General features: G+C 40.7%; 1 protein-coding gene across 2 annotated transcripts in view; it reads right to left on the reverse strand.

Annotated features, from left to right (window-relative positions):
• RIC8B (RIC8 guanine nucleotide exchange factor B) overlaps nt 1–25,465 on the reverse strand; it is a 36,731-nt gene that overhangs the window by 10,786 nt on the left and 480 nt on the right. Inside the window, exons 1-9 of one of the 2 annotated variants that reach the window (XM_035340858.1) lie at nt 25,395–25,465; nt 23,048–23,095; nt 11,921–12,112; nt 11,501–11,712; nt 7,937–8,031; nt 3,435–3,588; nt 3,000–3,095; nt 457–601; nt 156–300 (exon numbers count right to left, since the gene is read on the reverse strand). In XM_035340858.1, coding sequence (XP_035196749.1) covers nt 156–300; nt 457–601; nt 3,000–3,095; nt 3,435–3,588; nt 7,937–8,031; nt 11,501–11,712; nt 11,921–12,062 — 989 coding nt within the window. In that variant the 5' untranslated portion in view covers nt 12,063–12,112; nt 23,048–23,095; nt 25,395–25,465. Of the gene's footprint in view, nt 1–155; nt 301–456; nt 602–2,999; nt 3,096–3,434; nt 3,589–7,936; nt 8,032–11,500; nt 12,113–23,047; nt 23,096–25,394 lie in introns of both variants that reach the window. The other variant, XM_035340864.1, reaches the window with a different exon arrangement.

Genomic DNA, 25,465 nt, shown 5'->3' on the forward strand with positions numbered 1-25,465 from the left:
TATGCTAATTAAGAATATATCTAATAATTATCTATTTATTAGATATTATATGTCTAATGTATATAATTAGATATATTTATTAGCTATACCTAATCTATAATATCTAATATATCTCAATTGCAACAGGATAAGCAGAATTGAAAACAATACTATACTTGGGCTTTGCAGATTTGTATTCTTCAGTATCTGTATCTTCATCATCTGAGTACCAATGATCTCCTCTTCCTCCTGCTAACAGGCCCCTTGCTGCCAGCAATCCTGCTGCATTACCGTAGCCCGTGTATTTTAACAAGCTGTCAACTGCAAAGAGTGATACAGAAAATTATTCAGCTTAGAATCAGCTACAAAACAAAAAGTAGCATAGTTCTGTAAGAATCAAGACAGTAACAGCAGTAGGCAAATATACTGAGTACAGCAAGACCATACATAAAAGGGGAAAGAAAAAATAATGTATACCTCTCTCTTTACAAAGAACAAAAAGGAATTCTGCTGCAATTTGCTTTACTCCAAGGTCAACATGTGTCATAAGGCGCACAAGCTTGTTTCTCACTGTTGTGCCAACTTCTGGACGATTCGATACATCTCTTAGTGGAGGCAGTACCTAGCAGCAGAAAAAAAAAGAGAAAAGCAACATAGAATGCATGGAAGTACTTATCCAATCCTTGCAAAAACACGCACAGTCAACAGGATGAGAAAATATTGTAAGCTGTGCTGCTTCAAAAATGGGACACAATCATACTTACATGTACTAGTAACGACTCTCGCTTCATAATGTACTCAGCCCTTCTGGTCTGCCATCCTGGGCAGACAAATACTATATCCCAAATGTAGACTTTAAAAAGGACAATTATGAGGTGGTTAAGAGCACAAATACATGTCCCACAAAGTTGGTTAACAGACAACAGAACCTTATGTTCTTAGGTTCTTCTGTTTTGCTCACATGTCTGGCAAAACATTTTACAAAATAAAAAATCAGCTCTACAGGTACAGAGGAAATGCATCCTTCTCCCAGCTAACACTGCTTTAAAAGCTGAAGCTACTTTCCAACAAGACTTTGGAGAAAATACTCTTCAATGTGTCCTCAAATACACCATTTTCACTTTAAATATCACTATTTACAACTTTTAACTCTCAAGAAAGTCAGAAGGTACCTGAAATGTTTGTTTTTACAACCTACCTTCAGCCTCTTTGTGTGCATGAATTCAGGTTCAAAACCCACATTATTTTTTTGCATTCACAGGACAAGACCTGCAATCACATCTGAGCTGTAATATGAAATATTTGGTGGTCTGAAGATTCCTGTAAGAATTATGGGTTGCCAATTTTTTACTGGTGAACAAAACCAAACCTGTCACTAACGGTCATTAGAAATTTCAGGTTCTTTGTTTTCCAGGTATTTAATGTAAGATGTCACGTTCTGTGCAACATTATTGCACAGTTAGTACTGAAATCAGACTCACTGGGAAATGATGCTTAAAACAAATGAACGCCATGCATTGACTACTTTGAAAAAAAAAACCACAGGCTTTTTCAAAATAAGTATTCAAAGAATTAGCAAAACTACTTTACTTTGTCCCTGCTTACTTTTCCCAATGGGGATAGTGCCATTATTGCCATTTCCCAGAGTGTTGTAAGAATGAATTAATGTTTTTAGAATAGTTTAATACTAATACCGTGATGAGTGCCATAGGATAGTGCATGAGGAAATTAATCATTCTGTCTTCAGATCAGAATTTGAATAGCACACAATAAGTAAAGCCTAAGGCCAACACTTAACAATGAGGATAATTCAAAATATCAAACATCCGGTCATGCCGTTAGCAGCATCCATCTATTCTTTGCACTGTGAGGCAGTGATCCTGCGCTAAGAGACAGCATACAATTGTATCCTGACATCTAGATGCCAAGATGTAGTAAAAACATGCAGACAACCTCACTTTCGAACTTCTAAACATTTGGCTCTGCAACTTTTTTTTATTTAACAGATCATAAGAGTATTCTAGGAAAGAAATGCTGCAAACAAAAAATATAAACAAGAATGGGTTCCTTAAAATCCTTAAAAACACTTCTGGTATAGATAAAAGAGGCAGAGAGTATATGCTCTTTTCCATGAAAGATTCCATCTATGAATTCAGGCACAGCTTTGATCTGGGAGTGGCATCTAAGATGCAACCCCAAAAGCACTACAGCTTTGGAAAAAAGCATCTCTCAGCTGGTCTCAGCTGGCTCTTCTTTGCTCATGCTTTAATTTTTCTTCCCTCAACTTCAGGAAAAGAAAAAAGAAGTTTTTTTTTAAAAAAAAAAAAAGAAAAGAAAAAGACCTCCCCCCCAAAATACCACACCCAAGCACAAACCCTTAGTGATTGTTTAGATCTTTGGTATGGATTTTTTTTTCCCCTGTAAAGAAACTACACAGTCTGTACCGTATTTAAGTGCTCTTCTAAGAGATGAAGCGTGCCTCTGTTCAGGGACAGTTTTACTCTAACAGAACAGTTGATACACACTTGGTACACAAGTTTCAATTCCCATGATTCTTGCCTGCTGAGGTCAAATGAAAACTCAAACAGAAGTATCCAAAACACCTGTAGTCTCACTGACTGCCATACAGTTTTACGAAGTTTCATTAACTGCACTCAAGTTTTTCTGATGTGCTGGATGTAAGGGATCAGACATCACCAGGATTTTACCCCTGCATCACGTGATCCACATCAACTCAGGTAACACAGCTTCACAACACCCCGAATATTACTACTTAACAGATCCACAAAATGTATTGTGGAACTTAAGAGTCACGTAAATCAATAGATATATGGCCTGAAAAGATATTCTATAGCTGGCAGTTGTCAGAGACCAAAGGGAAAAAAATACCATAGAGATAAGTTTCTGGGTAATTTAATATGAAATCATTCATGTGACTTGGAAGTATCAGTGGCTTGCACTGATGTACAAAGCTCAGGAAGTTTGCTTCGTATCCAAATCGTTACTAATGTTTTACGTACCTGAGCTTTGATAAACTTCCTGATGTTCCTATGAGTTCGGCAGCATTCAGTTAATAAACTGAGAACAGGAGTCAGACCTTCTCTATAGCTGCTTCCCTAAATTAAAAACACATATAAACAAAATATTTTTCAGGAAAAAAAAAATCTATTTCAAATCCTATGAACTCTTCAGTAAAGTCTTATATGACTGTCAGAATGTGAACATTACACAGATATAAACAAAGAGCCAAATGTTCATGGTTTCAAAGTATACTTCAGATATTTACAGGAATTTTTCAATTTTGAAGCATTTCACAATCTAGAAACAAGCAAGGGTACCCATCCATCCACATTTCTCCTAAATACCGTCTGAAAGGTCTGTGAGAGGTTTTACCAACACCCACTTTTTGCTTTAATAAAAGAAGCCACTTTGTCAAGAATCTTTACAGCCCATACCTTGTCAATTCTCTTCTCCATGAAATCCAGTAAAATCTGAATTGCTCCCATATTCATACCGTTGTATTTTATATCTGTTTCCTCTTGGGAAGATGGACTAATAAGAACATCCAAGCAAGAAACAGGAACATTGCTTAAGAGGTTGATTGCATTGCTGAAACAGATTTTAAAGATTCATTATTCATTTGGAAGAATTCAAACCAGCACAACTCACCACAATGTTTGTACAACTGCAACCAAAAAGAAGAGGCCCTGCAACTGAAACAATGCTTTATTTTCTACTCTCTGGGTTTTAAAGAAGATGGCATGCATTATCGCCTGGGTGCTGGCTGTTAGAATGAGCAAGGGAAAAGAAAGACAAAAGGGATACTGCAGCAGTGCGTTATTACTTCCAGCCCCCGCAGCATCCTACTCCAAAGGCAAAGCACAGCTACCAGCAGCATTACAGCAGCTGGCCTGGCAGGACAGCAGGGGGAACTCTCACATTGACTTGTAGTGGTCAGAGCTTTTTCCTCCTTGAAACCAACAAGATCTTGCAACCCGTCTATAGTCTATCATTGCTGTGACAGAAGTACATCACGGGAAATATTTCCTCCTCCGTATATCAACTTCTCAGGTGCCCTGAAATATTTTCACTTAGCTTGTAGTATATAGGAAATACAGAAAGCTTTCAACACATTATTATTTTTTTAAATAAAATAATTCAGGGTTGTTTACCAAGCAGTACCTTTCAGTAACTGGCGGTTTTTGGATTCCACAAAGCACAGAGAGGAGGGCTTCTCAAATACCCGTTAAGCGATTTGGATTAGACCGCAGGGTCCCTCCCTCCTCTTTAATGAAGTAGCGTGGAACTTACTTTGCAGGGGCCTCTTTTATGTTTGACTCAAACTTCATTTGACTTTGCTATCTATCCTGTTCTCATTATACAGACTCGAGTTTGTACTCCTCCTGGACGAGGCTAAGTTACACAAATGCTGCAAAATTAGAATTTTATCATTATTTACTTGCTGATACTCAACTACAGTTATAAATGGAGGTATTCAGAAATACTACAGACCTACGTAGGCTTACGTATGCAGACCTCGAAGGTACCAACTAAACTATGAGCACTGATGCTTCTCTCCATTCTGAGAAGAGAGAGAGAGCTTTTCAAACACCTTCAGTTAATGCTTTAGACCATATTTACATAGACGGTGTTTTTTGTTATTAATACAGTTCTAACAAAGATTTAGCACAACAGAAAGCAAATCACGACAATCAGACGTAGCAGGATTTCTAACAAACATGCTGGTGTGACTCTGATCAGACTGGGTGGCTGTTCTACTGCGTGTCATCTCCCTTTTGCTCTTTTAACAACTGAAATTCAGACAACTTGTACTTTATGAAAGCATGTGTTATTTTATTTCTCGTTCCTGTTTAAGACACATTTTTACATCATATAAGTTATTCCTCTCCAATAATTCAGGAACGATCACAAGCAAAAGGAGACTGAAATTCAACAACTATTTGGTGGCTTTCGTCCTTTCATCAAAAGTTCTCTTTTTTACCAGTTTCTTATTAAACAACCAAGTTCCCAAACACCTACAAAATTAATTTTCTGGATCACTGTGTCTGAGCTATTCTTTTCAATAAACGAAGCCCGGCTTTCTGATCTTTGTCACTTCACTGACAGTTTTATTTGTGGTAGAGGAGTGTATGAAATTCTCCAGCTACCAGGAAGTCAGTGACTATGCACAGATCTGCACAATAGTGTTTGCATTCCTACTCCAGGGGGTAGAAATACTGCGTATATTACTCTCCCCTTTTCGGCTTCCTAGAGATCATTAATCACTGGGACATGACATCCACCCACTCATGCTCCCAGCCCCCTCCTGATATGCAAATTTAGAAGCAAAGGCCTATTTAGAGCTGCTGAATGCCTTGATTAAAACCTTGTTAGTGGGCAAAAATGGCACTCGCTCTAATACGTGGTGCTTTAAGCTGTTCATATTCAAATGTGAAGTGATGACATGACAGAACCACAGTAACGACAACAGGACCAGGTAATAAATTAGTTCAGATATTTTCCGTAGGTAGCTTCTGCTTATTTGTTAGAAAAAGAAGTCAAACTGACAATCGGCACATCACAATTCAGGGCATGTATCCAATACCTGATGCTCATATTAAATACATCCTCAGCTTAGACATTCAGAGCACAAGCACTCAGACAACTCGCTTTAACAGGCTTTCCAAACCCTTCGCTGGTGCATCTTATGTTCTGCAGTTTTACAAACTTAAAGAAGTGATCAGCAACTCTAGAAAATATACTTACGCCTCCAATATTTTGTATGTGCTGCATTCAAGTCTGTTTATATTTTATTCCAGTTCTAATCTTATGTAATAACTGCCATACTGATAGGCGCCAGTTGGGATGCAGACCGAGAAGTTGAACTCTGCTCTCTGACTCACACCTCATCTCTAGCAATAAAGGCTCCACAGTCAGTCCAGCATATTTAACAGCCCAACTGACACAGCCTTTTTTTAAGCTATACCATGCTAGCTACAGGCTGCTAAAACAAGTTTACTCATTCATTACTGAAACTCCAATCTGGAATGAAAGATTTGCTTGACTTACTACAACAAGGGAGTGAAGTGAACTATCCAGCCCCCTGAGGATTTGAGGGCCCTAACTTCTGACTATACCTGTTCTATTCCAGAACTGCTTTGCAATGAACATCGTTGGTTGAAAAGCATATTAGATTATTCAGTTTTTACTGCCACACGTAGCATTCAAAGATAAAATTCAGGTTCTGCAAACGGGATGAAGTATTTGAATCACGGAAGTCAAAACTTGTGCAGTGCTCTTCTAACACATTAAAAAAAATCTCGAGTATGTTGTAAACCAAGAACAAATATCACATGCAGCAGAGCTACACTTGCATTCTTTCTTCTACCAACTTCACCTAAACAAACCAGCTACAGGTAGCTAACACAAGGATAAACTTGTTTTCCCAGCATAAAGGAGAAGCTTGATGCACTGATATATTGAATCTGATGGAGAAAGGGAGACAACTGAAGGACAGTGACAGTCATGCTCATTTCTTCTGCTTCCCCTTCTCAAAATTAGGGAGAATTCTTGCCTTGATTTCTGTCTCCATAAGGAGGCATGGTCCATGTAAGCAGCAGAGCTACACAATATATACCTTCTGACTGAAAAAAGCAAGGACAGAAATCACACTAATACCATATTTTCTCTACAGCTGCACACCTCTATCTATAAAGCTCTTTTTGGTCCTGATCTGCAAGTGCCTGCAAAACGTAAAATGAGAAGGACTTGCATAACATGCATCCTTTCGCAATAACACAAGATAATTACATTTTACAAGGGTGCTGTATTTTACAGGGTGGTTAGACTACTCTTAGACTCCAGGACAAGGAAACATTGCATGTTTTCATGGGGACAGAATCCACTGTATAATCATTCATCAGAATATCACGCAATCTTTGCTGATTGCATATATGCAGAATGATAAAGGTCTATCTTCTAGTAGATAGCAAACTTCCACAAATCTGTTCAGTTTTCCCAGCAGTAGGGAACTTATTCCCACCAGTCCCTCCCTTAAAGGAGGATGAGAGATCAAAACACTCACCATAAGCAGCAGCAAAGAGAAAATACTGACTGACTTTAGAAAACACTCAGCACTAACTTTAGACATGGCAACTACTGTAGCAGTATCCTAAATCATTCCAAACTATTCTGCACCAACTTGAGAAGGGCTCTGATAATAGGTGAGCACTGAAATCCTACAAGACTGTTGATATCTAAGAACTTTCCACTATTTTAATAAAGTTCATTGAACACTTTCAAGACTACTAGGTATGAAAAGCTATATCCTTCTTCCCAGATACTGCAGGTTCAGAAAAAGCTCTTCAAAACACCTTGAATTTAGATATACCCACGTCTCAGAAGAAGAAAATGGCAACACCATTTTTCACTGCCGAGAGATAACAAGGTACAGTGTCTGAAGCCACTGTTCAGCTCTTTGAGCAGTTTGCTATTTAAATAAAAATAAGAACGTCATGGAAAAAGAATGTTAACATCAAATGGGGAAGAACCACCATGTCAGTAAAAATGCTCTGAGTTTTGTCTGAGTTATTGGCTGCAAGTGTAAAACAAACAGTTGGGTGTGGGACTGAGGAAAAAAAAACATCTAAAAACTGCAAGGTGATTCACTTTGGAAAAAAAAAATAGTTATGAAGAAGTGGTAATTTATATGGAGATAAAAGTATCAACCTGTTTCTTCCATCATCCAAATGCATCAAAATTGCAGAAATTACATACAAAAATGTCAGAATGCAGATTGTCTATCAACTTCTATGCAAAGCAGCAAAAGTTGCATTCCACTTTAAGATTATAGCTTTCATTGTTTCTCAGATTCCCACTTTAGATTATTAGTGAAAGCAATTTATTTAGTTTTTAATAATAACCTTTCTAAACAGATTGTTTCTGCAATTTTACCAACCTGTGCAACTCTTCAGTTTTGTCTTCAGTAGGGCCCATGGTTAATAAGCAGTGTCGAAGGATGGCAGCCATGTAACGAAATTGATGAGATTCATTCTATATAAATATAAATTATGAAGATATTTTTTCATTTTGAAGATTGCAAGTGAGGGTTTCAGGTCACTAGAATAATAAAAACTAAAGATGGAAAATACCTATTAGAGCATAACACCCATCCCTATCAATAAAAGGACTGTACCTTAGAGTTCGCTGAATACTTAGTGCAACGTAGCTTCCATATGCTGGCCTTCCAAAAAGGCATAGGGACGTTTTTCCAGCCCCCACTAGCAGAAAATCCAGTTACAACTGTTTGCTTGATTCTCTACAACCATTCCTAATATCTAATATACCATTACTATCTTCCTTCCTGTGTCTACACCCAGGCACCGCTTCATCAATTCAGATTACATATGTTTCTCGTTTGCCTCATTCTCACTTCGTCCTTTCGCTGCCAACAGCTTAATTCCCCCACCCAATCTGTTTCCTTTTCTAATTCACTTGCTTCTGTTCCCTTGACATCTTTTCTACATTTCCTCAATAACTTCTCTACTCTCAGCAACCTTATTTGCCCTACTTTTGCTCTTTCCAAACAATTCTTCCTTCCAATCTCCCACCAGAGAGCAGCCACACAGAAGCATGCCAGTAAGTGCAATCATGAAACTCTGTTATCATTGTCCCTGTCTTTTTATTAGCTCTTCTTGGCATCCATCATATGTTCTTGCATGCTTGACTTAGCACAAAGCGTCCCACTGCATCGCTGTAACATCAGCATCTGAATCTGCCAACTGTACCACCTGCAGCTCTTGTCTACTTTGAAATCATCTCCAGCCATTAAATACTGGCGTATCAAACGGTTCTCTTCTCCTTAGGATGGGTCTCATTTAGCTTTCCATCCACATGCCTAACCTTTCTGGTCTCCTTTTATTTTCCATCCTGCCTGTTTGCAATCTCTTCAAATTGTGCATCTTCAGCCTGCTTAATTAACATGCTGTTTACTCTTCTTACAGATCATTAATATTTCCACAGGGACACTTGCTAAGCAGAATGTCACCTAACACCTTATTAACACTTTACAACTAATAAAGAGCTCTCTAATTTAAGGGTTGCTTGCTTTTAGGAACTTTTAGTAAAGAGTATAAGCTTTATTTTAAAACACGAAATAGCTTTTCACGTCCCAGAATGTCTTAAACTCTCATCCATAAAATAAAAAAGAGGTTACTAACACCAGAATTTCCTGAAATCCAAAGGAAATTTTCCTAGTAAGCTTTCCTAATAAGCTACTTGCTTGGATTCTTTGGGAAGGAAAAGATCTGTGGGACAAAGCCTTATTCCACAGACAGTTGCCAAAGGAAACGTCACAACTGCCTGCTACCTCTCCGCATCTTTCTGCAGTAAGCTGAAGTTTTCATCTTAGAAAATACAGGGAATCTTGAAAGAGTATGCCAACTTCAAGATTCAGGTTTCAAAATATTACTTGTCAAGAGGTGAAGATAAAATATTCATTTTCCAACTTAATACCTGACGTTCCTTCCTCCACAGAAGTAATTAATCACAAAGACAACACTCCTCAAATTCCCAAGTAGCAAAACATTCATGTACCTCAGTTATATACTTGACTTGGGGTCGTTTTTCTTGACTGACGTTCTTACCTCCAAAATAATCATTTGCCCATACAAAGAACTTTCTTTGACAAAGTTAAAGGTATTCTTAATAAAGGTCTAGATCAGGAATACAAATAAGAGAAAAGCTCCTCACTTTCTTCATATTTCCTTGAAATCTGAAGCATTAGCTTCTATGATTTTTCTCCCCATCCATTTAATCTTAAGTTTCAGGATATAATTTCTTATTCAGAGTGTCCTTGACACTTTAAAGCAAAGAATAAGCTTCATACTTTTACGTTCCAGAATGTGACGATTAATACTGTATTTGTTGCTTAGTACAATGGATTAAACAAAACAATTATTTGTCTATTTTAACCGCTATAAGCTTTTCCTTAGCTTTATACACTATGTAGTTACAATGTCCAGTGAAAAGTTAACAGAACTGTTTTAGACACAATATGGTATGGACTAAGAAAGACCTTGAGTTTATTGAGTTCTCTTACTGTAGTGCAGCCTTAAGTTATTTGGTGAGAAAGTTATCTTTGTTTCTGTTTGTAAGTTCAAGGATGCAACTCAAAACAAGCGTGTTTGTCTGTGAGAAGAAATAGATCCAACATTGTCATGAAAAAAACATAAATATTATGAATAAGATAAAAAAATGAAAGTGTGTTTGGTTCTCATACATGACCTCATCATAAAAGATCACATTTAAATCCAAAACTGGGGCTGGGAGAAAAAGACATTAAAAACAGAACCCCTCTGTTTCTTCAGAGTTATTTCCTACTGAAAGTTGCAGTTATGTGCTAATCATCATGCCCAGAAAAACAGAAAAAAAAAATAGGGAAACTTCTCAGCTCTAATTGTTACTGTATTGCTATAGTCCATGATCTCAAGAGATGTTCCCATCTGGTACGCTTACATTACAGAGTTTTTCCTAGCCAACTAATTATTAGTGAACAGCATTTATTTTCTTTTGGAAATCTTGGACTCTCATTAAACAGTCTTCCTTGACACATTCCACTCTATTTTGCATTTTTTGTTTGAAAACATACAGTTCTAGCTAGCATTATATAATCCAAGCTATTCTCCCATTAAACAGAAAAAAACATTCAGAAGACTTTTTTGCCTAAGCAGTAGTAAGAGCAAAATAGTTACTTTGGCATTAGAGGCAATAAGCATTAAAGACTCAACACCTCTTGAAAGCCCAAGATCAGAGAAGCAGAGAATCACAGAATGGCTTAGGTTGGAAGGGACCTTAAAGACCATCTTGTTCCAACCCCCTGCCATGGGCAGGGACACCTCCCATCAGACCACGTTGCCCAAAGCCCCATCCAGCCTGGCCGTGAACACCTCCAAGGGGCATCCACAGCTTCTCTGGGCAGCCTGTGCCAATGCCTCTCCACCCTTAGAGTAAAGAATTTCTTCCTTCTATCTAATCTAAATCTGCCCTTTTTTAGTTTAAATCCATTCCCTCTTATCCTATCACTGCACTCCCTGACAAAGAGTCCGTCCTCAGCTTTCCCATAGTCCCCCTTCAGCTTCTGGGAGGCCGCTGTAAGGACTCCCCGGAGCCTTCCCTTCTCCAGGCTGAACAACCCCAACTCCTTCAGCCTGTCTTCATAGGAGAAGTGCTCCAGCCCCCTGACCTTTTTAGATCAATACACGACACAATCAGAATTCAGGTATTCAGACAGATTTTCTCTGACTGATTTTTCATACAGAGAAGCTACGATGCCAATAGAAAATTTTGGAACTACCTGAGCTGCTGTTCTGAAAAATGCAATCTGTATTCCACCAGAATTACCGTACAAAAACCAGCAATTAAAATCCTTGCTCTGGGGCTCGGACAAGTTTTTTTGTGTTGGTTCTGGACCTTGCAGGCTAAACAAAACCAGTTTACAAAAATCACCTCAGCTTAACCTTACCTTGCTGTGGACATTCCAGCTGTCAAGTGTTACATTAAAAAGCGCCTTCAGTGCCTCAATGGCACAATCCGTCTCTTGCAGAGATAAAGGAGGCCTGTCACGATCTTCCGCTGCTTTATATTCTTCTGTCCATCTTACATTCAGGGAACTTTCCAAAGCCTGTGTCAAAACTTGCACCCCTTGCAGTTCCTGACGCAACTGTGACCTAATATCTGTGTGCAGAAGCGACAAGAGGAAGAGAAGACGCAAATCAAAGCATTTAATGTCACCAACAAGCTGTTGATCCTTGCATTTTTTCAGAAGATTGCAGAGCATGGCTGCAAGATTCAGTTCCAAACTGAGCTTCTGTGCAACAGCACTATTAAAAATTATGTTACAGAGGCATTTTAAAGCTTCTACTATTACAGGAAATTCAGACACCTTCTCCAAAGGGTCTTCTTCCACAGTGTCCAGCTTTGCTAGTCTCATAAGAATCTGCATGTTCCTCTTCGTGGTTACAGGCACTAAAACAGTCTTGTCCCGAGAGAGAATCCGCAGGGCTTCCAGACAGGCAACTTGACATGAAGTTTTCGTGTCTTTTTCAAGGATGTTTAGAATTTCCTCGCATAGTTTCTATGTAAATACAAACAAACAAACAGTTTCATCATCTAAACATTGGAGGCAATAGGAAATTACTTTTGCTAAGTCCCTATATAGTTTTTGAGTTTTCAGCTGCCTTGAGAAACTACGTGTTCTGTATCAGCTTTTCAAAATATAAGCTATCACAAAGGACCTCCAAAGATCATCCAAAGCAGTTTTCCTTACGGAACATAATGCAGTTTCACTGGAAGACGTGGGCTGTAGCAGTTTTACCACCCCCATAAACCCATTGTTTTGTCAACAGAGCTTGCCCTTTCAATTGAAAAGGTTCGCTGATACTTCACACCAACGTGACTGCAGGAGTAAGCAGAAGAAAACAGTATGAGAACACACGATACTTCCCAGGTCAGAACAGTGACATCGAAATTACAGGAGAATAAACTTTTATGTGACAGAAACAGACAGATGATCAATCAAAAGGACCAAAAAGACAAGACCGAAGAGACTGCTTGGCGGTGAAGGCCTCCAGAGGGTTTTTATGCCTTAAGTCCACAAATTACTCCCAGGTACTAGAGCCAGAAGTATAATTACAAAGAAGTTCCTAGGTAAGTGCCAATATGAAGGGTATTGTGCTTCCCAGGACTCAGTTCCTCCCCACTTCTCACCATCCAGCTTTGTGTCTTGACCACTGATGCGAACAACCTACCAAGGAGGCAGAGGAGTGACTGACAGGAAGAGCCCGGCTGCACGAGTCACCGCAGCACCTGGAATTCGTGTGGTGGTCTCAGCTGGTATACGTTAATAAGAAAATGATGAAAAAGCATACAGGAATACTCGGATAGCAAAAAGTAGTTCTTAAGGAACGGCCTTTGGAATTGCACCTCACACCACCACAAGGAGAAAGGTGGGGAGCACAACTCCCCATCACCCCGACCCAAAGTGCAAAAGGAAAGCCCCTCTTGGGACACCCCAACAAGCCTTGTCACTGCCATCCCTTATAACTAAAGCCAAAGTAAAAAAGAAAGGGTAAGTCTAAAGTAGAACAGATGCTCCAGAAGAATAAGGGCCAAGAAACCTACAAATCTTCAACAATGTTAACAGACACTCTGTAAACAAGTCAGACAGTAAGAACTCCCAACATGGTTTCTAGTGTGCTTGTCCTGGGGTGAAGCCCACCCAAAAGCACCACCCAGACGAGCAAGACCATGCCTACATCTCCGCAGCTCTCACCAGATTTATCCAGTAGGATCCAGTAGGAGCTGGAAACAAGGAGTGAGCTCCACCTCACATGAGCAACAGGAGGATTTGTGGTTAGAGCATTACGGATGCTGCATTGGACTAAGAGCCACAGCTGGCTACCCATGCAGGAGTACAGGTATTTATCGTGTGAATTTCACAGACAAATACCTGGAAAGAGATGCTAACCTAACTCTGCTCCCACAGAGCTGTACAGCCGTCTTACTTGAGCACTGTATGTTATACCTGGGCTAAACTGAATGCTTCTGAGAGTGGCATCCTGGAAGTGTTTAAAAAACAAACAAAGCCACCTGGGAAACAAGAAATGCCCGGTCTAGATTTGCAGTCAAATTACCTGGTCAGAGCTCACCTTCTTATAAGAACTTGGTTTCTGTTGCTAAAAGACTCTGCCATGCTATTAACTTCACTCTGCAGGCTGATGCAACAGTCACAAAGTCTGTTTGATGCTGATAACAGGACCGAATGGACAGTTCAGGGAACAGACAGGAAAAGGCAGGTTTATCCTGTTCTCTGCCTACAACCGTTTCCAGCAGGCTTACAAGTTGTAGCCTTCCTTACTGCTCACTGGGGCTACAAGGTGGTCTGTGGCAATTGCCCAAATGCAGCGGCTGGTTCCCCATCGGCCCCTCACTCCCCGCAGGAGCGGTGCAGTAGCAACACCTTCCCCAAACACACCAAAGACACGCTGGATCAGACAGCCTGCCTTAACACAAAGTACACGGGGAATTACAAACACATCTGACTTTTCATTACCAGTGCTTGTGTAAAATTGCTGAAGGTTTTGGATAGGAATTTAAGTACCAAGGATCAACTCACAAGTTACGTGATCCAAATCAATTGGCTTTGGAATGGAGTTCCCACTCATTTTTGAACACTCACTTGCATACAAAGAGCCTAATCTTCCCAGATTTAGACTTTTTTTTTTTTTTTTTTTTTTTTTCAGATGCTGCATCTATCTGCTGCTATGGATGTGTCACTGCAAAATGTCAAAAGCACCGCAGGAGAGATCCCAAAGGGCACCAAGCTCCCACTGACTTGCCACGGCGGAAGGAAGCCTGACCTTAGATTTGAAGACTACCCTTGCAATTTAATTAAAGATTATGGAAAACATCACCTTATGGCTTCAAATCTTAGTGAAATGCAGCAACAGAAGATTCTTATCTATGACTATTTGTACTAAAGATAGATATTGGTGGTTTTTTTTGTTTTGTTTTGGAGGTAGCCACCTTCTTCCAACTTGAAAACAAATTACTATGTTTGTAAACTACTTCATTTCTCATACCTTCCTGAAGTCTTGGCTGGATAAAAGATTTTACCATATAAGAAAGGATAGAGTTTCTTTTTAAAAGCATTAATTATACACTGTCTTATGCACACTATATTAATAACTAAGCCATTACACACTTAAGAACAAGTTACTAAGCTTCCTAGCCATTCGCTCAAAATACAATTATTTATTTATTTTAAGATCTAAGACTCGTGAAGTAGAAAGCACATAAGGGCTTGCTACAAAATTCTCTGGAGTTAGATCCTGGCAAGCCATCAAGATTGATTTTAAGGGAAGCAGCATACAATGGAGATACACTTACACCACTTGTAGGATCAGACAGTGAAACACTGCTGGTTGATCTCAAGTAGGAAAAATTAAAGAACGCGATGCTGGCTGAAGAGCTATTCACAGAACCTTCTGAAGAAAGGAAACAAAATTCACCCAATCACAGAATTGCCTTGGAGACAACCAAACCCAAAAGCCATACACATTTTCTGCTTTCTTCTTGATGGTGTCAGGGGAGGGATGTACAGACGGATGAAAAACAGGAAAAGAACCATAAAAACACCATCCTTTTAATTTTTATTTTTAGGTGGTAATTCCCCCACCCCATAGCCTGTTCGTATGGCATAACCTAAGGGCACAAATGTTATTTGGTTGGAAAAGAAAGCAAGTGAGAGAATTCAGACAGTGAGGCACCTCCCCTTTCACATAATATGACTGTCCTAGTTTCAGGGTTTTATTCCCATCCCCTCAATTATTGTATAACTTGGGTTTTTATTCCCATCTTTTCAACATTCAGAAGGGAGCTGTGACTTCCATTTGTTGTGGTACATCATGAAGTGTTTTTATGTACTTCTACACAGAATCAGGGTAGCTTTTAAGTCTTTTAAAACTTTTTTCGATTATAAAACACACTAATTTCTCTAAAATTCAATAATTCTCAGCTTTTGTGCTAATGGTGAGGTCAAGACAGCAATATATACCATTCCTTTCACCTCTGCTGCAGGATAAGTAACATTACAACATTTTAAAGTTTTATTACACATTGTATCTGTTTCTGGGCTTTGTGCTTTTTGTCTACTTGATGAACAAGATACTAATCCATTCTGCTCCTTTGTCCTGACAGCATAAACATAAACACTCAGTGCTAACTAAGAATACAGCCCTATGGGAAAAGCGATGTCCCGAGATAGAGGGGACCCGTTTCCTCTTCCTTGCTCAGCCACAGATCCATTGTGTGGCTTCAGGCAAAAAACTATCACCTCCTTATTTCCATTTCATTTGAACATTTTTGTTTACAGGCTAATCAGATTTTTTTTAAAAAAAAGATCTCTGTAAGCAGAGGTGCTTCTTACCAGGTGTTTATTTTTCCTGGCTCAGCCTCAGGCAGGAATAACAAACCCTACTGAAGAACAGGGCGCTTCACGAGCTTGTTCTTTGGTCATGTGGTGCCTGCATATGAGGTCCTTTTCCATCCCCTCTTTGTCTTTGAAGCAGGTATTTATAAATCACACTTGACCTATGCCCAATTTTTCAATTCACAGACTAATAAACTTTGACTACACCAGGACTTTACTGTAGCTTCTCAGCCACATAATGCCTTGGTGAGAAAAGGAAACCATTTCCTTTATTTGCTTCTTTCCCTATGGCAAATCATTCTCTTCGCTTATACATGCCTTTGGATTAGAGCAGGAACAAGACAACATAGTCTCCATCCTGCAAGTATCCAAATCCCAGCAAACAGTACTGCTTCACTGAGTACAGAAGTTAACGTAGATACAGATTATTCAGTGCTACAGAGGTTGCAATTCAAAGGCAAACAACAAAACCTCTGCTAAAACCTTACAGCAAGAGTGTATGCCTTCTCTCCCATTTTCCGGGCTTTAGTTTTGAAGTACGTCACAGATACCGTAAGTACCAGAAGAGCTATGCTCATCACTCAAATTTAAATTAAAGCTAGGAAAAAATAAGGAAAAAACACTGTTGCCAAATTGGCTTCAAAGTACATCTTACCCCATTTTCCACTTTGCTTAGTAAGGGATCAAACTCCTAGCAGAACTACCAGAGAAGTCCATCAACAACAGAAATTCTAAGCAAGTAAAACAACGGAGACGTGCTTGTTTTTGTAACACCTTCACTCATTTCTCAAGACAAGTGTCTTGAAATACACAAGGAAGTCCTAAGCGCATCCATCTTCATGGAACAGCAAGTGGTATTATCACACTGGGAACAATGTGAGCCTGCCAGACATACCACGCTTGTGAGGCTGAACTTCAAAAACAAAAAATGAGTGGTTTGTTTGTTTGTTTTTAAAGCACTGGCCACAAAATGAAACTAGCCCTCCCTACTCTCCTTTAAGAGTTGAAAAGAAAAGTGATAGACACAAGACTGAGTCCATGCTTACAGTCTCAGCATAGGTGAACCAGAAGCCACAATGTCTGGCCTCACCAAGGACTGTGTGTCTGAGCTAGTGACGTTCCCATTCTCCTAAATAAATATGTGGCAACAGGTCATGCTTTCCTTCTCCTGCACTGGCTTAAATCCCTTTAGTTCACTTCATCTCCTGACCCCCGTTTTTTATCATTTTCAAATCTCAATTTAAATTATCTCTGGAGGTTCAAGAGAAGTATGTTCTTAATTTAATTCAGCCTATTTCTGAAGCTGTTCAGCAATGAGAATGGTTAATGAAATCAACTTCACGCCACAGAAAGTTCACGTGGAACTGTATCTCTTCAGCATGTCATATAGGTCCGCGATAGTTTACCTCACTTGTATTGCTATCTGATCCTCAAACTTATCTGCTATTTTGCTATAAATGTGAAGATTCACAGCAGCCTCTACCCAATTCCACATAGATGAAAGAAATGTTAGTTTTTGCGTGGCTCTCCGAGTTACTCAAAGCTTCCCTTAAGACAGAAGTCCCTCTCACATAAGGCAAAATTACTTTTATTTGGTGGTATTTTCACTAGCCTATGTAAAACAGCATTGTAGAAAGGAAAACAGAATCTGTGTTTTGGCAAACGAGAGGTGAGAGATTGCAGGACTAAAGAGGTGTAACACAGAACTGCTGAAAGTTGGCCGATTGTTTCTGCTAACAGGAGCAGCACTAAAAGAATAAAATCATTTTACTCTATTAAATTTAAGAATTAAGCATCCAAGAAGTTGAAGTGTATTTGAAATAGTAGTTTACTATTCAGTTTTATCAGGAAGTCAGACAATATCATGTAACATTTTTATCCAACTGCGTTGAATAAAGGCAGAACTAGATAACCTCCTCTGAAAAGGCCATGCCCAATGTCTCCTAGCCTTTGTGGGCAGTCATGGGGCTGGGGGTAAGGGTGTACTCCGGTACCCCTCAGGGACTCAGCGTGCCTCACTTCGAAGACTCCTTGTTCAGGCTGTGCTGACAGGGGGAGGTTGGCCTGCTTGGCAGGAGCCTGGCTGCAGGTCTGAACGTGTGAGCTCGGGGCAGATGGCACTCCGCAGGTACAGGCTGGGAGCACCCACAGTAACCTGCACTGTAAGGAGGGGAACCAGGTCTGCATCCTCAGCAGCCCTCCTCCCCGAACAGGCAGAGGAAAAACCCTGCATAACCTCTGCAGCCCAGTGGTAAAGAAGGGTTTTAAAGGAGAGATGGGCTTCGCTGGCTCGACGTAACATTTAAAACATGTAAAAACAGCCGAATGCTGGTTGGGAGCAGGCAGGACCAGAAGGAATTACCATACTTGGTACTGACAAAGGACACATCATAACTTTTCTTCTCTACAGACTGGTACTCCCCTAAGGGATTTCAGTGAAGCCAGAACAACAACAATTAACACTAAGACACCACACAGCGTGCCCACAGGAGTGCCTCAGCTTAATATTTTTATAGGACACTCACTAGCAGACTTTAAAAGCTTGCAGAGGAGTTATTGGAAGGGGAGAAACTCTGTGCCTTTGTGCCTGCGGGATCCTTCAGACCTCCCAGAAGCATCGCAGTGTCAACAGCACTATCTACTAACAAGTTTGAGGATTTTTTCTATTTTTTTTTTTTCTTTTAGATTATGTGTGTGACACCATCTTGCTCCATCAGTACACTTTACTGCTTCCATCCTTCCAGAGTTCAAATCTGGTACAGGCCATAGCCTCAGGGAATCCCTTCACATCATGAATTTAATTCGGAGAGCAAGCCCCACAAAACATTTGATATGATTTACCATCGTCTATTTTGACACCTTTAAAGCGTTCAGTAGTCTGGGGAAAAGACTGTTTTGGCAATCTTTGTCCACTAAAGGAGGCCTTGAATTTTACATCTGTTATGCTCAAACTAGACCTGAGCAATAAATCAAGAAAACAAAGGCATCCAACCTTCAGATTTACATCACAGGGCTGAACCAACACAGTAAGCTGGAGGCAGTTTTCTCATGAAAATGGGGGGAAAAGCTGTCAAGCTGATTATAACCATTTCCCTTTTTTTTTTTTTTGTAAACATGAAGATGGAGCAGAAACCAAACAGTCTAAATACCAGAGATGAAGCAGACAACGCAAGTTCAAGAGGTAATAATAGAAATCATGAAGATCCTGGAATTCCAGGTAATAATATGGCTTATGAATACTGCTCTTATATTTAGATGTTGCTTTTTCTTTTCCCCTCCCCAGCTCAGAATCTTCATCCAATTTAAGAAGCCAGTCTTGCTTGCTGCCTTGGACAGAGGAGCCTCCTCTGTCACATCGCCTAGGCGAGTGATGCTGAAGCTCCTTCCAGCTGAATGTCCTGGTTCCCCAGGCAATCAGCGCTGATGGAAGTTTCCAGGCCACAAGCAGTGCTGTCACGTTCTTGCCATTTTAAGTCTGCAAACAGCACAGATGTGCTGCCACTTCACAAGCAGGATTTGGGCCTGTCAAGGTACAAATAACTGAGAACAAAGCTAAACCTATTTAGTCAGTTACATAAATGAGGAGAAAGTGGTTCTAAGGAAGGCTTTCCTTTTTGCATTAGGCCAAGGCACGGAGCCACCTAAGGCACGCGAGGCTGCTCCACGCAGAGCAAGACCCCTTTGCAAGGCGGTGGCCCACTCAGGCTACCAGGAACTCATGTTCTGGAGCTGCTCCCAACATGGACCTAAGGACCAACTATTTGCCAACCACACCAGGCTTTTGTCAAGTGCTGCATTTGAAGACTCAACCTCTCCCCTGTCAAGAACTCACCACTAACTGGCAAATATTTGAGACTGCCAGGAGCTGGTGAAGCTCCTCTGAAGCAACCACACTGTGAACCATGGGTAAATATGCTCTGGAACAGCCAAAGTCTACACTGCTTGCACACAAATGGAACACAGACCTTCAGAAATTCATTTTTTAATTAGTAAATGACAAATTAAGAAGGTATGACACCAACTTGACCTGACTGGCACATGAGTAGATCTTATAGTAATACACAGGGTGCCAACTGCTTTATATCCACGGCACCCTACGGATAAGCCTACACTGACACATGTATCTTTAAATAAAACACAACCAGGACAAGTTACAGCTCCTATTAGCACATCACTAGGTGATAAAAAACACAAGTTTGTAGCGTCCTGTGGCTATCATGATTTGTGGCAGACAGATTTACTCATTGAGGCTGACAGCCTTGCCTTGTTCTGCCTTCTAAAAGGGACACCCTGCGTTCCTCCAGGAGCTCACTATCACAACCTCTCTGACAATCTGGTCAGTTTACTGCCTAAAGCATCAGATTTGATAGCGACATTATGACAGCACTGTCTAATATAACTTTTGCTGTCTGACCCACCTGGCTTCTATAATCAAGCCATAGTTTTGACCTTACCATCTTTCATATTTTATAGCATGTTACTCGCACATGGGGTGTCCTAACAGTAGCCAGCCTGTAACAACATAAAGCACAGTTACACCTACATGAAAACACAATTATGCTACAGACACCACCCTGCAGTAAGCTTAAAATCATGGCTTAAGTTGTGTGGTGATGCAGAGGGGAAAAAAATAATAATCATGCATTGCAGTAGATCTTACTTGCACTGACCAGACAGATTTACAACAAAATCTGGTAGGTTTGCTGGAATGAATAACTAAAGGAAAGTTTACTCCTAGGCACGAAAAAACCCAATGTGCAGGAAGAGACTGGTAAGGAGCATGTACTGCTACTTACCAGGCTATATGGCAAGTTTCTGGTTGCATCAGAAACCAAAGACAAAATCCCGAAGTCCATCTGTATTCTTTCCCATATCTGAACTTCAAGTCTAGCACCTGACTTCATCAGACTGTGACCCCTTGTCTGAACTCTCTTCTACTGTAATTCTAGGCTCATAGCAGCAGAACTGCAAATATGATCAATTCAAGTGCATTTTGGTATTACTAAACAAAAATGGGACTTATCAGTATGAAGCTACATCAAGAAGTCTCTGAGCAAGCCATTAAATCTGGTGACAACTTCAGCAGTTTGCTCTTAGCCAGAACATGCTACTGCTTCACCTTTCAATTTAGAGCATTTGAATTTTTTACTTTAACTGAAGGATGAAAGGAGAATGGAGAATGCTTTACAAACACTAATGACATTGAGCATACGCAATTAGGTAGTCATATTAACAAAAAGCAGAACAGAACAACCCCATCCCCCCAGAATTCTACCACCCAAACCACTCACTGTCTCTTGCCAATTTGGCAAATGTGAAAACATTTGGAAGAAAAATAAATCAGTTTTGTTTAGAACAGAAATGTTAAGTCTACTCACTTAAATACTCCCTGATGACCTTTGTTCAGCCTTAAGTTAAAGTCACAGAAAGAAAAACAACTTGCCCAAAAATGCATAAAGGATTTAACCAATTGAGTAACAATTCTACCAAGGATTTTCAGAGTACTGAAAGCCAGAAACCCCAACCAACTACAGCAACAGGCCTACATTAGTAAAACATTATTCAACTGTGTGCGCACCTCTGAAACATTTGGCTTACAGACACCTAGACATGCTGATAGTTTTGTCACACTGGCTATTGCTTAACTACAGTGCTCAACATTGATTTAAGTTCCCAAATTCTATATTAAAGGTATTTCCCATAAAAACGTTATAACTCTGCATTTAACACAGATGTAAAACCAAAGCAAGAACACTACATATACAAGTTAAAAAAGAAGTCTTGAAGTCTGTAACACCTGCTGTGTAAAGTATAAAAAGCAAGGCAGAAAAAGATGCTTTCAGGGGGCTTCCAGGTCTGTGAAACAAACAAATTCCATAGGGAGATTGTGGGGAAGACCTCCATGCAACATTTCTGGGTTTTGTTTTATTTTGATTTACAAGAGACAACAGCATTGCATACCATAGTTTTCCTTAACTTCCAGTATTACTTTTGTGCTGAACTGCACACAGGAGTGAAGTCTGGCTAGAAGGACAAGTCATTTATGCAATGAAGGTTTGTAATTTAGGATTACAGCATGCATAACACCGATGGTTTTGTAAATTCAAAGGACTGAGAGATTTATCAGCCCATTCATTTCTACCAGCAAAAGGACTTAAGACCTTAAAAATATTTAGATTTTGCACAAAACCATGGAGTGAATCAATGTGTGCTCAATTTGAGATAAGCTATCCTAACAGGAATGTTGCAACTCTGATTTCAAGCTTTACGTTTATTTCAGAAATAGAGGAAGAGTGCAACCTCATTCATTAATGAACATTTTTCAAATAAATATGCAAAACAGCCTAAAATCTAATTAGAGGAAAAAAAAAAAACAACAAGGGTCTTGTCATTATATATTATCCCATAAAAAATAACAAGAGGGGAAAAAATATCGAGGTCACTCCAAGCTTTAAATGCAAGGCTGTGGATGAATCTCAAGGGACCTCTTCGGACATGACACACCTGCACAGCTCCATGCTGTAACACAAAAACTTCCCATCTCTGGAACCTCATGTGCATGGTATACATTTTCATCCTTACAGCTTCCTTGGGCATAACGGACTTCCATGGCTTTGTCTCCCTTACAGATTTATAGCTTTCTTCTACACTGAGCCCTTCATCTTCATCTCTAATACACTTGGTATCTAACATAGACAAGAGATACACCTGTGACGTTACTATGTTCTGAGAAGAGAAAAAAAATTAAAAATGTTTTGCAAAATTTTTACATGAGGTCCTGAAAAAAATATCTTTATTTTTCTTCCCCCAAACCAGTACTCAACAAAATTACTTATGGGCTTTTCTGTTACTATTTTTATTGAGACAGGTGTTCCTGCTGTAGTATTTATTTCTCTCTTTCAGAAAAAGAAAAGGAGAGAGGGGGCTTACCATGTTTCTTACACTGAAGAGAAATTAAAACTGAGTATTATGATTACTATTTGCATCATCTCACGAGGGCAGCTAGCATGAGGGACTACTTTTCCTTTGTTATACTTCAAAGTAGAGCATGTGTGGAGCTCAACAGCCTATTTTCCTTACCTTTCTTTTATCTTCATCTGCTGGATCAAATCTGAAAATGGCCCGATTCTGTTAAAAAAAAGAAAGTTTGCATTTGTTATGCGTGAACATCAGCTGTGGAACTTGTAACACTTGCAAAACTATTATAAAAATTAAGAGTTTGGTTAAGAAAAAGAAGAGCTAGTGAGACAATAACCATGTCAACTTGTGTCCTTCTCCCACTTTACCCACCCCTGAGAGCTTCAGGAAGCGCCTCCAATGAACAATTTCACAGTTTCCTCACTACTGGTGCAGAACAGGCCTTGATCTACGGACTGTGTTCGGGATGTGTGTTAACCCTCACGCACGGCACTTTACAGGGTGAAAAGTGGTAGCCCTAGATTTACATTTTACAGATACCTTATTACTTCAACTCTTCCCTGAGCAAGTCTTGCTGGCAAGCTTTTGACTGTGCTTTAATATGTCCCGAACTGGAATTAGCATGATCTTGCCCAGGAAAACAAGAAATACAAATCAAATGAGCCTTACTACAAAAAGTACCCCTTTTTTTTTCCCCCTCCAGTTTCCACATAGTGGCATTTCTAAAACACACTATCAAGCCATTTGTTTCTATAGTATAGTTAAACACAAGACAGACGTGGTCCAGCAAAGAGTACTTGCTTCCCTTTAAGCACTTCAAATAGTAATTGAGCCCAGTTAAAGGTTCAGCATCCTGAAGAATGTTATTAGTGAAATATTACTCAAATGACAGAGCTTATTCTGCCAATCAATGAGCACAGCAGTAGTACAAGACAGTTATTTTAATGATACTTAATATCTTCTGAGGTAAATGACTGAACATGATGAGCAGCTTCTAAGAAGTAATAAGGTCTACATTTCTTTTAATTTCTAATAGCGATTTTTGCAACATAGGGCAAGGGACTGAAAAACAAAGGCGACCCTCATAGCACGTTAGTGGGCCCCGGAGGGTTCATGACAGCCGCTCACAGTTGCACAGGAAGACCTTGGTCAGCCACCCTACCGTTATGAGTTCCCAACATCAGTTAGATCCTGAAGGACGGTAGGAAAGTAATTCCGTTCATTTCTGTTACAGGACTGCTCCCAGTGCCACTGCTGAACAACGTGAGTTCAGAATGATGCCAGCCCCGGGCAGGTGAACATTAACTGCCCAGCAGTTCCCCAGGAGTAGGCAATCCTTGCTTTTGCACAGGAACATTTTTGAAATACTAAAGAAATGCGGTGACAGTAAGTAGTTTAAGTACTACAGGAACAGAGGTGAGGAATAATCACTGCAAATGGAACAGGTCTGCTCTTGCTCCTCTGTCTGATCAGTTTCTCTCATTATCGCTGCTCTATAGCCACCTGCACCTTAAAACCACACTTCATCCACCCCTTCTTTTCAGTTAAAGCCTATTTAGTTTGTTACTTGGAAAGACTAAAAACCAAAAGGAGCAGGTGAGGACCTGGACCTGCAGTACTCTGCCCAGTCTGTGCTGGCCCACGGGGAACCCACCCGAGTCACTAACACACGACACAAAATGATGCAGGAAGCATTAAGGCAAACTTCTTAACGGGAAACACAGCAAGGGAAATGTCAGACAGTATCACAAGACCGCTCTCCTCGAGAATTCAACTTAAGCCTAAAAAAAATCATCTGGGGAAGCTCCCGAGACGGCATGGCATCCAGGGCAGCAAACCTGAGAGGGGACACGGGCGTCACTTGGCTGAACGCATCTAACACGGGGCCATTGTCAAGAGCAAATCGGGGCGATGGGAGGTCCCTTCCCCACAGCCCTACCCCGCACCCTAGAAATAAGGAAGAACAGAGGAGGCGGCTGAACTCTGGACCTCACAACCCTTCAGGGAGCGTCCTGCAGGTCTCCAGCCTCTACGCTTGTGTCTCCCCCACACAAAGGCTGCCTCTGACACGGCTGCTGCCCAGGCTTCCCCTAGAAGCTCACGTCTGGGTGAAGGAGTGATTGGCATCATTGGATTTAAGGCATCTTAGACATAACCCGGCCAGTTTCCAGCCACCCCTCAGAGACCTGAGAACCCCCCCACACCAAACCCACGTCCCCTGACCTCTCCCCTCACCCCAGCTCTGGGCACCGGAGGAACCAGCGTTAGGAGCCCGCACGTCTGTTCCTGTGCCGGGTTCCCCAGTTCCAGCAGACACCTGGCTGTGCCTCAACCACATCCGAGGCCGCACCAGCACCAGCCGTAGGGCACCCACCCGTTCCCGCGAGGGCTGCCCCCCGCGCAGCCCGCACCCCACCGGCGCCCATGAGATGGAGGAGGCGCGCACTAACGCCCCCCGCCCCACCCCGCCCCCGCTCCCCGCACGCCGTTTGCTCTCCCAGCCCGTTACCTCCTCGTTGTACCGCGCCAGGGCCCGCTCCACCGCCTCGGCGGCCCCTCGGCCCTGCGCGGCCTCCAGCG

Source organism: Oxyura jamaicensis, chromosome 1 (genome assembly GCF_011077185.1).
Source record: "Oxyura jamaicensis isolate SHBP4307 breed ruddy duck chromosome 1, BPBGC_Ojam_1.0, whole genome shotgun sequence".
In the NCBI taxonomy this organism is placed as follows: Eukaryota; Metazoa; Chordata; class Aves; order Anseriformes; family Anatidae; genus Oxyura; species Oxyura jamaicensis.